Here is a 14,455-nt window from a genome sequence, read left to right as displayed (position 1 = left end):
CCCTCCATTTCTGAAACTTTCACTGAACTTGGAGAATTAACTATATGTTGGGAAAATTACGGAAACACCTTGAAATTGTGTTAACAAGACATTGTAATTTTATTTGTGTCCATGGACAAAGAACTATGAGCCTCTCTCTATTTAAAAACAGATATCTGCATTAAATATTGCTGGTGTCTAATGCAATATGAGACATAGCCTGAGGAGTTTCACTGGTTCCATCTGATCAACTAAGGAGTAACTTGATGAGTTTCATTTGCTCCTTTCAGGAGACCCTAAAAAGAAAAATGCATCAGGACCTCAATACAAAGAATGAAGCCATAGGAGTCGTTTTAGGACAATGTAGTGGTTTGGGAAATCATTTTGTTTCCCTTCGGTTGCTTAAAGGAAAACTATTTCCTAAACCAGAAGTCTGTGGTCTCTTGTAAGAGAGAGACCTAAGATAGAGATGGCAGAGAGCCTGAACTGGAAGGTTCTTCATATTAGCTGGTGGTGTCAGCAGATGGAGATTCTGAGCCTACATCCAGCTCATTAGAACCCTTCACCTGTGGTCAATGGCCATTGTCTGGAATGGGCCTGGCATTGGGTGGGACAGGTGGTGTGGGGCACTGGGTGACTTTTTTACCAATCCTAGTGAAAAGAAACACTTTCATTAGGAGCATGTGTTTGAAAGGTTTTCTGGTGCTGAATTCTTCCTTCTCTCCTGGGCAGGAGTTATACCACCAATCCTATGAATGCGTCTGCGTTATGTTTGCTTCCATTCCGGATTTCAAAGAATTCTACACAGAATCAGATGTCAACAAGGAGGGCTTGGAATGCCTACGGCTCCTGAATGAGATTATTGCTGACTTTGATGATGTAGGTATTTGAGAGTGACCCCTGAAGGACAAGGGTAGCCCTAGTCCCACCCTTGGGCAATCCCAAGGCCAGTACATCTGAAGTTGCTCATCATGGTACATCTTAAAACTTTTCCTTTGGTGTAATTTCTCATGGCTGGAGTTAAAGCCTATTGCTCTCTTTAGCTCCTTGAAAAGTTTGGAGTGACAAATGTATTTTATCTCTGAGATGGTATGATTGCTAGGAACAACTACCAAATCTGTTCTATAAAATACCTATCTCGTGTGCTCATGAATTTTCTCAAAAGGCTTGACTCCAAAGAAAATATTTGTCCATCAATTTTATATAAAATTATAATTAATCTATTTATCATAGATTATTGGCCTGTCTGTGCATATTCCAAGATCTTTGTCAGATATCAACTTGAACTGTGCATGGATGACATGTTTTGTTATTGAAAAAGCAATATGTACCTGGGATAATATATTTTAGAAGGGACAAAGTATATGTTTTAGAATTTGAAATAGATGTCATTTTTCAATTTTTAATATTCTGCCTACATAAAGAATAATGTGTTTTGTTTTCTGGTAAGAACAAACACAACTCTGGTTTTAAGAATGTTGCTGCTACATTATTCTGATAAATATTATGAAAAATATAGGAAAATTGACATCCACGAACATGTTTATCATGATTCATGAAACTTTGAAATACAGTGATGATTTCAGGCCAACTTTTAAATGTCATGTGGGATGTATACATTTCTCTACTACCATCACCTTCTCCATGAGGTTGACTCAAGACTCATGATAAAGTAATGATAACTAGAAATTTCCACTATTATGCCGAGTTCTTAGGGAAAATCGTGGCATATTTCCTTCAGTTCCCCTCAGCAAAATAAATGTTCCCCAGTACCAGCAGATGAGTGACAGTGGTCTTTTAGATTGGACTGTCTTTTAGATAAATGATATGAGGATTGGCTCACTTACCTTAAATTCTCTTATATGTAATCTTTGAAAGTAGGAGTACCAAAGAAGGGTCAGAAAGATGTCTCAGACTTTGGTTGATCCCATTGTCCTCCTGAGCAGATACATGACCCTCCAGAATTTCTTTCACTTGTTCCCTTATTTAAAGCCACTATCACATGCATCATAATTAATATTGGTTCCTTCACTGGAAAATTTTGAAAGATAATTCATATTAATTAGAAGTAAATCATTAAACTGCATTTCCTTCCAAGAACAAGCTCTTTGTGAAATTCATGAAATGTTATTTCCTGGCAAAGCCCAAGATTGAAGGATGAATAAGCAGTGGTTGAAACATCTCATATTACTATTACTGTGAACTAGAATTTGAGGATGTCTCTTGAAAGCACTAGACCTTGGGTAAGCACTCGACTGAATAACTAAATGATTGTCATTGCCTCACAGCTGCTGTCCAAGCCAAAATTCAGTGGAGTTGAAAAGATCAAGACCATCGGCAGCACATATATGGCAGCGACAGGTCTGAGCGCTGTGCCCAGCCAGGAGCATGCCCAGGTACAGACATGTCAGCCACACAGGGCACACGTGAGTCTCAGCTCCGCCCATAGGTCATCCATGAAGCCAAAATAGTCATGCAGTGACTATAAACTGTTCTGTGTGGACATGTAAATCTCAATGATTAAGGTCTTATGAGAAAAGATGAGAATTCTGGAGACTTCTGAGGATCTGTCTACTGAACTTTTTCTGGTGGACAGGGAGAGAAAAATCTAACCAATCCAGTAAGTTGCTTGATAGCAGATAAATATACAAAACCAGGATTAGAGCTGTTTACTTAAAGGTGACTCATCACAGGATGATTGCTGATCTTTTGGTTAAAAACATGTGGTCAAAAACCAAGCTGGCCATGAGAAATTTGATTTAAAAGCTGATTGGACAGAATTGAGTATCTTCAGTCATTTAGGATTTTTAGGGGGTTTTCCATTATATTGTGTTTTGTTTCTGTGTGTGTGTATGTGTGTATATAGATATGTGTATGTAACTTTTGAGTTCATAAACCAGACCCCCTTTCCCCATAGGACAGTGGGCTCCCTGATGGGCACCAGCACAGGTTTTCTGTGGGACAGAGGTAGTGGGTGCAACACAGACAAGACCTTACCAGAGCACAGCTTACTGAAGGCAGGTGGGGTCCTCCAAAGGGCTGAGCCACATATGCTCAGCTTCCTCTCTCAGACCCACCTCCCATGGGTGGAGTGAGAGAGGGACAGAGGGGCAGCAGTGCTAAAACAGCTCTCTTCTCCAGGAACATCAGCACAGGGTCCTCTTTTCCCTCTTCTCATTCATGGGCAGAGAATAGAGTGTGAAATGTATGTTAGCATTTTCCCAGGTGAACAAGTGGAAATAGTCTAACTTTCAAGTGGAACTACTCATTACTACTATAATAGCTAAGCTTTCTGCACTTTGGTGTCCTTATATATAAAATGAGGATCATACCCATTTCAAAAGACTTAGGAAGACTACATTAACATGCAAAACACTCAGTAGACTCATGAACATAGTGGTAACGTAAATGCTAATAGCAACAATAATACGGTTGTGGTTTGTGCACTGTTTCTCATGTTGATACCATTGTCTCCTCCAAGAGACCAGATATAAGGGGCTTTTGGACATAAATGAAATGTGGTGTGTCATCATGTCCATGCAGGGAGTTTTTACTCAATCTGAGCTACTTTTGTTTAGAGCATTTAAGTGGAATCTTGTAAGGTCATCCTACAAGTAATTTGAAGTTCAGCAAACGTCTTCTAAAAGGGGGGAAACAATATGCTTGATAAATATTAATATGGATATTAGTTATTTTTATAAGGAATGAAAGTCACTTGTGCATTTTGTAACACATCTACTTGTTTCTCTAGTTATAAACAAAACATATTTGACTTGATTTTTATAAATGAAACAACTTTCTGTTTGTTGCTTAGCCAAATATTTCATTTGGCAACAAATGACTTTTTTTTTAACAAATGACATTTAATTTGCAAAACACATTGGATTTCTCGAGGATTGATGTGTTTTCCTTAAATCCCAAGAGAGGCAAAGTTATCTGGATAAAAGCCTTTTGAAATTTCTCTTTATTTGTGACACCTCTGCATTTTCTCCTGTGGTTGCAGCACCAGTATCCACCGGGAGAAGAAATGCACGGAGCCTATTGCCACCTAGTTGGGTGGGGCTTCCATGCCTGCCTTTGTTTTGCTGCCTTTTTTTTTTTTCTACAATAAAACATTTTTTTTATTGCTTAAAGTATTACAAAGGGTATTACATATGTGTCCTTTTTTTTCCCCGCCCTTGACAATCCCCTGGCCTCCCCTACCCCCAGTGTCTTATGTCCATTGGTTATGCTTATATGCTGTTTTGCTGCCTTTGTTTGTGTTTCTCAGATGAAAAAAAAAAATGTGTTCTAGTTCTAAGCTTAAACACAGCAAGCATGACTAAATGTTGGTTGCATAATGTGTAACAAGTGACTGCTGTTTTCACTGGTCAAGAAATGGAATATTAACTTGAGAATGGGCCTGCATTCTAAGCCCGCTCTCATAATTCCACAAATGAACACTTGGTCAGTAGATGTTCTGTGATGAAGTCAGCGGTGGGAAGCAGTGGGGACCCTGCCCCTTGTCTGCCCTTCGCTTTACTGTCACTCTCCTCCAGTCCCCACACTGCAGCCCCTGCTTGACCCTTGCTATGACCTTTAGACTTCTGGCAATGATAGCACATGTGTGCTTACAGGTGTTTTCCTTGACTTGAAGACTTTTTTTTTTTAGAAAAAGGACATTTCATTTAAAAATATCATTTCCAGCTTCTCCTGAAAATTGGTAGATGAAACCATTAATATATTTGAAAACCAGGCCAAGTCAGGCTAGAGTTGGAAGCTCCACTGGACCCCATTCCAAGTACAAACAGAGGCCCTTGTAACCATGACGATGGGTCTGTGGTGAGCCGTGTGTTCAGTACCTCCCTCATGGAAAATGCTTTAAAATGTTGGGGGCAGAGATGCTTGCCCGTACATCTCTTAATGTGTATTTTAATAAAGCATGTTCTCTGTAGAGTGAGATTAGGTGGAGAACAGTGAAAGTCTGATTTAATCCAAGTTGAGTGAATCTAGAGGGATCCATGATGGCATAACGATTGGGCTGCATTGCACAAATGTTGTGCAGTGCCTCTGAGTTTTGATAAACACTGGGAAGGTGTTGAGTCCTGTTCTCTGACAGGTGCCTGAATCTCCGGTGTTCAGAGCCACTGAGCGATCTCTATGCTGCAGTCATCAGCTTACCTGGGAGAGGGTGATGTCCTTTGGAGGACAGAGAGGTCTGGTCAGATCAGCCCAGGAGCCCCAGGCACAGAACATGGTGCTCCTTAGACAGCAGTTCTCAATCTTCAGAGTCAGACAAATGCCAGTTTACTTTAAGCAGTTGTCCTTGCTTAGAGCAACTTCCAAAACACACAGCTCACAAAATGTGTTCCACAAAAGCAAACATGTTGTCTCACCGTGCACTGTGCGCCTGGAAGTCATTAAAATATTCCAAGATGGCTAACAAATTGTTTAGATCATGGGAGAAAGGACTGCTTCTCACTGCCATCCAAGTTTTATCAAAAGCTCAGGTATAGCGACGTCTTGAAATGAACTGAGCTCTTCCAGAGACTGAGCATAATTTTCTCTATTACTAAGCCCAAATGAGTTATTGACGTTGGATTTAAACCCCGCTCCCAGAACACAGTCTCTTCATTTACTACTTGGGTCATGACAAACCTCCAGTGTAAGGCCCACTGCAGGAAAACAGACCGGGCGATAATTTATTGGGGAGTGGGGCTGCTTTGCTAGCCCTTGGTTGGGAAAAAGCAAATCGGTTGTCCTTGCTAAACTGGTGGCGATTTTTACTGCACAGGGTTCTGCCTGTTGGTTTAACAGTTTGTCCTTCATTAAGGAGCAAGATGTTTTCCACGTGACTGCATAAACTTCCAAACTGTCTCCTTATAAGTCCTGAGAAAAGAAACATTAGCAAGCCCTGATGGAAAACTGTTCTTAAGAAATGACTGCATTTCCATCAAAGTTAGCTGGCAGTCTGCTTCGTAGCTCCAGTGTTTTAAATTGTTTGGTTTTTCTCCCACAGTTTTAAGTTGTGGTTTTATGGCAACAGTAGGATTTCATTTGACTTTTTGTAGATATATATAATTCAGCAAAGGAAAGGAAGAAATCTTTCTAAATGAGAATATTCATATTTACTTTATTCAGTGCAGTGGTCTCAACTGGGAGCAATTTTGCCTGCCAGGGAACACTTGGCAATGTCTAGAAACACTTTTGGTTGTCACAACAGGAAGGATAGAGGCCAGAGATGCTGCTCAACATCCTATAAGGCATAGGACAATGCCCAGAACAGAGAACTATCCCTCCTGAATGTCAGCAGTGCCGGAGGTGGGAACCCTGCCTTCCTGTTCTCTCTCTTCACTCTTGTTATTAAAATGCTGTGTGGATTCTATGAATAATCCTGTTGTCATTTTCCTTAACTGTTACCTTGGTTTTCTTCATCTCCCTGTCATCTTGAATAGCAGGTTATGTTCAAGGTCCTTGTTTTCTTCTTACACATCCCTATTGGAATCCTCGAAGTCAGTTTTGTCTTTGTTCCCATAGAGAATGCTCCCCCAAGGCCACCAGGTGCCTCCTCTTTGGACTCATCTCAGAAGTCATATGTGACACCCTGGACGCTTGGTGGTCTGTTTCTGCTACTCTTCTCTCAAGCATTTCCAGTGTCCCTTACTGATGCCTGTCCCAACTGAGGGCACTTCCCAGTCTACCCCAATAATATTCCCTTTCTTTTGCTTCTTCTGGAGCCCTCATCCACCTCAGTGGACTTGTGAATGATCCCTCCTGGGTGTATGCTCCCCAGATGAGCATTAGTTGGCTTTGACCTCCCACCAAAGCTTGATGACTTTCTCTGATCCTCCTAGTCACTTCCTCTGCTACCCCATGGCCCACCTAAGTGTAGCCATTCATTGAGCGTGTACCAAATGCTTCTTGCATACCAGATACTTTATCCTAGTGTGCAGGCACAAATTACCAGAACATCGTCTCTGCCCTTGTGGAGCCTACAAATGAGTGAATAAGATAGGCTTAAGGGAAAGGCCACATTGATTTTAGGGCTAAGATGGACACATGTCCCATAAGCCTGCCACCAGCACTGGGACTTCATTTCATCAGCCAGGCTATGAATGGAAGCTATGCTCCAAACTATCTTAGTGCACCCAACCATTCAACTCTGGGGGAGCGGGAACATAAAGAACATGTACATTGCCCTGGCTGGTTTGGCTCAGTGGATAGAGCGTCAGCCTGGGGACTGAAAGGTCCCAGTTTCGATTCCGGTCAAGGGCATGTACCTTAGTTGCGGGCACATACCCAATGGGAAGTGTGCAGGAGGCAGCTGATCGATGTTTCTCTCTCATCGATGTTTCTAACTCTCTATCCCTCTCCCTTCCTCTCTGTAAAAAATCAATAAAATATATATATATTTTAAAAAAGAACATATACATTAAAACATTTTATGAAATATATATATATATATGATCTATTAACCCAAAATAGACATTTTTAAAAGATGAACTTCAAAAGTAAATATAAATATAATAAGTGTTACAAATTAATGGTAAATATATACTAGCAGCAGGAATAATAAACCTATGTTCAGAGTAAATGAAATTGAAATTTTCCCCACTGGAAACCTTGGACTTCCCTTCTTTTTCAGCTTTATACATATGATCACTCTCCATTGCCCAAAGCATGAGATACCACCCAGGGACAGTAAAGGCAGGAAATTGTTGTATTCGTTTGCTGGGGCTACCATAACACAGTAATGCAGGCCGGAGGACTCCAACAACAGAAATCTACTTTCTCACAGTCTGGAGGCCAGAAGTCCAAGATCAAGGTGTCAACAGGACTGGTTTCTCCTGAGGCCTCTCTCCTTGATTTGTAGATGGCTGTCTTCTCCCTATGTCTTCACACGGCCTTTTCTCTGTGTTTGGTTGTGTCCTACTTTCCTCTTTTTATAAGGATATCTGTCATACTGGGAGGCATACTAATCACCTAATTTGAGCATAATTTCCTCTGAAGGCCCTGTCTATAAATACAGACACATTCTGAGGTACTAGGGGCTCATGACTTCTACACATAAGTTTCGTGGGGGACACATTTCAGCCCATAACACCCACTCCCCCAAAAGGACAGAGAAGGGAGTCGTGTTTGCAGACTCAGGGAGAACTGTAGCAGGTGTGGAGGGTGTGCCCACCCTCTGTTCTCCCCCTGGCCCTCCCATGGGTCAGTCCAACAGAAAACTAGGGGACAAGGAAGGGGCAGTTCCTACAGGGCAGCATCCCCGTGCCAGAGCCCAGCAGAGAAGGGGGATGACTAGGTGTGAGGATCAAATGGAGAACCAGGAGCCAGCCCCTCCCCAAAATTAAAACAATGTGGGCCCTCCACTGTGTCTTAGAGTGTTTCACATTTCCTTGTGGCCACAAAACTGAATTCGCACACAATGCTTCCTAAAGATGAGATGTAATTCTCACCAGTGTCTGCAGTGCATTGCGGGGCCATAATTTGTATGTGTCCCTTTCTAAGTGGAGCCTCGGTGTGTGACTGGAGGGAATACTCCCTAGCTTGTGAAGCCCTAACCCGCCTGCACGTGTCTCCTTTCCCTCAGGAGCCCGACAGGCAGTACATGCACATCGGCACCATGGTGGAGTTCGCCTTCGCGCTGGTGGCCAAGCTGGACGCCATCAACAAGCACTCCTTCAATGACTTCAAGCTGCGAGTGGGTACGTTGAGCAAAGACTGGGTTTCAGCTGTGGCGGAGGTGTGGCATAAGGATGAGTTCCCGGGAAATGTGGATATTCCCTGTGTTGAAGTAGGACCGTGACAAATGTGCTTTTAGAGCAGCAGGACTGAATTGCAGCTGGGAGGGCTCAGGGAAGCTGAGAGCCCCTGAGGCATTTTGGCATAAATTATTAGAACAACAAAAAAATATACTGCCTTAGGTTGGACCCAGGTTTAACAACTGGACCATGAGGTGGATTACATGAGCTCCTCAGGGAGGCTAAGGCTGTGCTCATGTAAGCCACCGACTAAGCCACTTCATTATTTCGTAGGCCTCTGCCTATAAAACTAGGACCCGTCATAAGCTAGAAAATGCCTCTAGACCTCAGAGTTGTAAAAACATCTTTTTATTTTAATTTTCTAAATTGTTTTTAAGTGCATCTTAGAATTGTTAAAATAGCCACACACCCCTGGAGCTATGACCTACAAGAACGCCAAACGTGTCCTAGATTCTGAAGTAGCTATAGCTTTTCAGGTTGGATGTTCAAATTTAAGAGAAAAGTCCAACTTTCTTTCAAATAAAATAAAAAATTCTAATAAGTTCTTTCCTTACTTTAAGTTGATTCTTTAGCATGTCTCATGATTATTTGCCTTTTACAAATGTTTATTTAAAAAAAAAAAATGTGTTCAGCCCTGAGGTTAGCACAGCTGCTTTGTGAGATTGCCGTTACTTCCAGCCATTCAGGGTTTGTAAGAACTTCTTTGACTATTGTATGTTTCTCTTGGCAACATATTTTATTCCTTCTGAAAGCAAGTCCACATAAGAGTAGATCTTTTAACACATTCCATCTGAATGGCTTTTCACTTCCTTTGCACAGATTTCAACTATTTAAAAAATTCTGATATTTAGAGCTATTTTTTCCTCTGCTCTGCATATATTCTTTTCAACCCAGAAATATTTCACTTTTTTGTGTGTCCTATTAATTGTTAACATCTGGACACACTTCTCTTTATACTTTCTCACCTCTATGCACAGTAGACTTTACCCAGGCTCTGCTATATACAGAGGTAAGAAGGGCTGCCCATCACACTGCTGACCATATCAGACTCCAGGTGTCTCTTGCACCCTGGAGATTCTTTATTGTTTGGCAACTTGGAAAATGGGCTCCTCAAACTTTCACACTACCTGCCTTTAAAAGAAAATCTATCACCTTGCAGAACGACCCCTCTATTGTCAGACATTTATGGACCAAAATCACACTGCCCTTCACTGAGAGGGGGAACAGGGACAATTGTTTGCTGGTCCCCTGTGCTACATCAAAGCACAGTGGACTTGGTCTGGACCTTAGCAATGTTTTCCAAATTACTGTGAGCAACAGAATGGACCTCCTTCAGTAGGTATTTATTGAGTGCCTACTTCACACTGATTATTGATTAACTAATGAAACATTCACCCCACATGCCAGCTCTTTTGGGTTTCTAGGGTAACCTAAGCTCAGTGTTTCTCTTGGACTTTGGGTCTGCCTTTGCCCAAACCCTCGGCCTCTCCTGGGCCAGCTTTCCTGCTCTACCTCTGTGCATGGTGCCATCCAGTGGCAGGTCACAGTAGGAAATCAGAAGGGTAATATTACCCACCCACGCCCCCAAAAAAGTGATGAAACAAATAATAGCCAAACTCACTCATAATGCCCTTTTCTGAATGTTAAGCTTCAGTCATTTAATGGGGATCACAAATTGAGCATACGCTTGCAGTTAAGTAGAGATCACCCATTGCCAGCAATAATTCACCCAGGCTCTCCCCCCACCCCCCCAGCTTTAGAGTTATATGGGGTAATGTTCATTTAATAATGATGATTCAAGATGGTCCTGTAAAACTTTTGTGTTTAAGACAGTTGTGATAATGTGAATCTTAACCCAGTTCTGATGCATCACAGGTATGAACCATGGACCTGTAATAGCTGGTGTAATTGGAGCTCAGAAGCCACAGTATGATATCTGGGGCAACACCGTAAACGTGGCCAGTAGGATGGACAGCACTGGAGTCCTGGACAAAATACAGGTAGCTCAGCCTGCACAGTCATCATGGGTCATGTCCGTCCTCTGGGGAACCATGGATAATATAAGAATAATTATACTACTATGTTAAAACAAAGGAAAGAACCTTGAAATTTACTTCAAACCTGACCCCAAAAAAACTTGAAAAACCTTGAGAATCTTGGAAAAAGCTTGAAATTTACTTAAATCGTTTTATTGGGGAAATGTTCATTTGTTTCTGCATTCACTGTTAATAACCATAAAAAGTTGTGATGATATAAAGATCATGGCTGTTGTGAACGTAGTGATCACAACAACCAGCACGCGGTAGGACAGCCCTAGTGGGACGTGCAGGACTAGAGCCCTTCTTTCCTCTTCCTTCTCTCCACCAACATCTTGAAAGCGTTTTGCAAGGGAGAAGGGCTGTGTGTAACCAAAACGAGACCTAATCAGCCTTTCTTTCCCTGGGTGCTGATGGAGGGGGGAAAGGGAGGGGTCTCCAGGGTAGAGAGATGGAATCACAGGTGATATGATATGATGGTGGTAAATTGGATTAGAATGGGATTTGGAGATCTGGAAATGACTAGAAAGCTCTGGAATCCACTCAAGGGAGAGAAAGGGAAGACCTAGCCATTGAAAAGCAGTGGTGAGTGTGTGCACCTGTTTGGGAACCAGACCAGACACCTAGAACAGTGATTTTCAACTGATGTGCTGTGGCAGGCACACTGGGGTGCTGCAAGAGTTTTTAAAACATGCAATACCTGACTATTTAGTCAGGGGCACTGACCTCTTTTCCCTTAGATTTTCAAATTTAAAAGTGACAACAACCAACACAACAGTAGCCATCTTGTGTGCATGAATCAAAATGATACCTATTTTTTGTCAAATTGGCAAAAAAAATGTATTTTTTGTTGTGCCGCAGAATTTTAGGAATTAGTTTATGTGTGTCATGAGATGAAAAAGGTTGAAAAATCGCTGACCTAGAATAATCAGGGGACTATGTTCTCCCAATGAGAAGGATGCGTGTGTGAGTGTGTGTGCTGAACTTTCTATTTCCCTAGCCCTCAAATAGCAGTGGTTCCACATTTCACCCCAACTCTGTTGTATTTGGCTAAATAAATCCCTGCCGGATGACAAATCTGTGTGAAAACCACTGGACACAAATGAGAGGCTTTATTGGTTTTTGGTCCTCTTCAGAGAAATCCATGAGTCCCTGTTCTGTGTACCTCAAGTTGGCCACAAATAACCTTGCTTCTTAAAATCGTGATAGAGATGTAGAAACTTGATAGATCTGGGTGGAAGTCCACCAGCTCCAGGATCACCAAGAATGGGCTTGTGGGCTCTGCCCTCTCACGTGCCTGCCATGCTACTCCTCCTCATTCACCCAAGACAATTTTACTGCTGTGGCCTTTTCTAAGATGTATCTTTAATTTTTATATGAAATGGCACAAACATTACTTTTAAGTGTCTACCTTCTTAGTCAACAGGTGTTGAAAAGTAAGAAACATCCAACAAAGAGAAGGGAGAGAGAAGAAAGTGATGGGGAGGAGAGGAGGTATTCGGACTTCCCAGACAAATTGGCCAAATGGGGCTCATCTGACAGCGGGTAGGAGTGGTGCTCAATGACTATGCAGACAGCCCAGCGGCTCACCCTTGACAGGAATGGCCTGCCACCTTGGCAGCCTAATCTAATAGTGCCCGGATGGCACCACAGAGTATAAGGCTTTCAGCATGTTCATCAGTAACCACTCCCAGTGCCCAGGGAGGCGCCAGCATCCTGGACCACCGAGGATCCTCCTTTGAGGAAAGAGGCAAGCTCCTACCCAGGATACACTCTCCCACCTGTAGGCTGACCTGTGTCCCCACCTGGAACCTTCCGAAGGTGGATGGTAGATTTAATAACCTTCACAACTCTCCAAGTGGCCTTCAAGCACTTGGGATAAGTATCAAAAGCCATTTAAGAGAAGCTGGTCAGAGAGACTGCTCCCTCCTGGAGGTCGTAAATCCCCTGCAGGTCAATGTTTAAATGAGTTTGTGCCCATGTGTTACTCTGAGAGGATATCAGGCATCATAAAACTGCATGTGATTTAGTGCAGAGCGGCCACCTGGAAGGTCTCCTCGGAGCCCCAGGGAGGGAGGAAGACAGGCTCTGGCTGTGGAGAGTGAGAGACCTCCGCAGGCCCTTGTGTGTTCATTTCCCCAGCAGGTGGCACGTTTGCATCTGGGTAGATGTCCTTCTGCTGAGGGTGTGGCTCGCTGTAGCTCCAGTAGCCTCTTATTTCCACTTAAGTGCAAAGGAAAAAAATGTAGAGAGATGCCAGGAAACATAAAAATGGATGCAGAGACTATTAAATGCTTCTCTTGGGCCTCAGAAACAGGTTGTTTTTATTAAAGGGCATGAACTCCCACATGCTGTCTAGACTGGGAGCACAAACAGCATAGAGAGCCCGCTGGCACCCAGCCAGGCCTCCCAGGCATGGAGGAATCAGAGCTGGTGTCAATCAGGTGGACGGCTCCCTCCTCCCCGAGTCCGTATAACTGTATGCCTGGTGCTACAAATACCAATGGGATAGCTTGAGAATGCTGGTGGTGCTACCCAGCACCAAGAAATATGTCAACTCCAAAATTAAGCTCCAGGGCTCCAGAACATGGGTGTGTTCTCTGTGGAAGGTCAGAAGACAAATCCTATGGGATTCTCTCATCCTAATGGCCCCTGAGAACCCTGAGCATGAGAACATATTTGTCATCTGAGTTTCTTGACTGTGTACTTGCTCTTTTGGTTCTTATCCAGAATCCAAAGTCTCTTCTGTGCCGCTGGCTTCATCCCCAACCTACACCTGTCCTCCCCGAGGACTTGGGCCCTGCTAGGCATGAGCGCCTGCTTCCCCTTTTCCTTCCTGCTCTCTGTGGGGTGGCGAGGACCCACATGTTGGCCCCTGAGCTAGAAACTGCCACGGGGTCTCGTTGCAGGAAGACAGGACAGCGCTGCTGGCTCTTTTGAACAGCGTGCCCTTGGGATCTTTACAGAGAACACTTCAGCCTTACTTCTGGGAGGCCTGATGCTGTCCTGAGTCTCCTGTGGTTTAGATGTCCTTCTGCCTCTGCCCCAAGACAGTGCCTGCTCCTGAGGCCTCTCCAGCCACCAAGCCCAAGGAGGCTGGCTCATTGCTGCCACCACTGTCCCCACCACTGCACCATCCCCGACAGTGCCCATGCCACGGACACCATGGTGTGATAGCATTGCGGTGTTGTCCACAAGCCTACCCTTCACACGGGTGTGTCACCCACATGCGAGGTGGCGGGGACACAGGTGTCATGTCCATTTCCTCTGATACAGTGGGAGGAAACCCCTCCTCCTCTGCTTTTCTACATGGTTCCAAAGATGCAGCAGTGTTACCCGGGCTTCCTGAGCAAACAGCTCCCTCCCTCTCTGCTCAAAGCCCAGGTCCCTTGGCGGGGCGGGGAGGGGGGGCGGGGGGCCTGGTTAGGGAACCATGTACCCCACAGGGGGTCTTCCCTCACCTCAGAAGCTGAAATCTCGTTCTTGGTCAAGCCTATGCATGTCACCAATTCTCTGCTTGAGAAAATGTCTCTTGCAGGAGGCTCTTAGGACACTCAAGCAGCCAAACCCAGGCAGGCCTGGGTCTCCTTCCCCAGACATGGGCCCCCCAAGGGAGCACAGGCAGGCCCTAGCTGAAACCGTGTACAGCTCAATGCAGGACAGGGCATCTCCCCTTTGACAGAGAAGCTGTCC

The 14,455-nt window shown here is 43.8% G+C and overlaps 1 protein-coding gene across 6 annotated transcripts in view; it reads left to right on the top strand.

Annotated features, from left to right (window-relative positions):
* Positions 1 to 14,455, top strand: part of ADCY2 (adenylate cyclase 2 (brain)) — a 281,136-nt gene that overhangs the window by 265,093 nt on the left and 1,588 nt on the right. For 4 of the 6 annotated variants that reach the window (XM_014548515.1, XM_014548528.1, XM_014548530.1 and 1 more), the window contains 4 exons: positions 712 to 858; positions 2,268 to 2,405; positions 8,555 to 8,669; positions 10,602 to 10,726. In XM_014548515.1, the coding sequence (XP_014404001.1) occupies positions 712 to 858; positions 2,268 to 2,405; positions 8,555 to 8,669; positions 10,602 to 10,726 (525 nt within the window). The remainder of the gene's footprint in view (positions 1 to 711; positions 859 to 2,267; positions 2,406 to 8,554; positions 8,670 to 10,601; positions 10,727 to 14,455) is intronic. The other 2 variants (XM_005858116.2, XM_014548519.1) reach the window with 1 other exon arrangement.

This window comes from Myotis brandtii, unplaced genomic scaffold (genome assembly GCF_000412655.1).
Source record: "Myotis brandtii unplaced genomic scaffold, ASM41265v1 scaffold115, whole genome shotgun sequence".
In the NCBI taxonomy this organism is placed as follows: Eukaryota; Metazoa; Chordata; class Mammalia; order Chiroptera; family Vespertilionidae; genus Myotis; species Myotis brandtii.
Note: the sequence above shows the minus strand (reverse complement) of the source record. Positions and strands in the feature narration are given on the sequence as shown.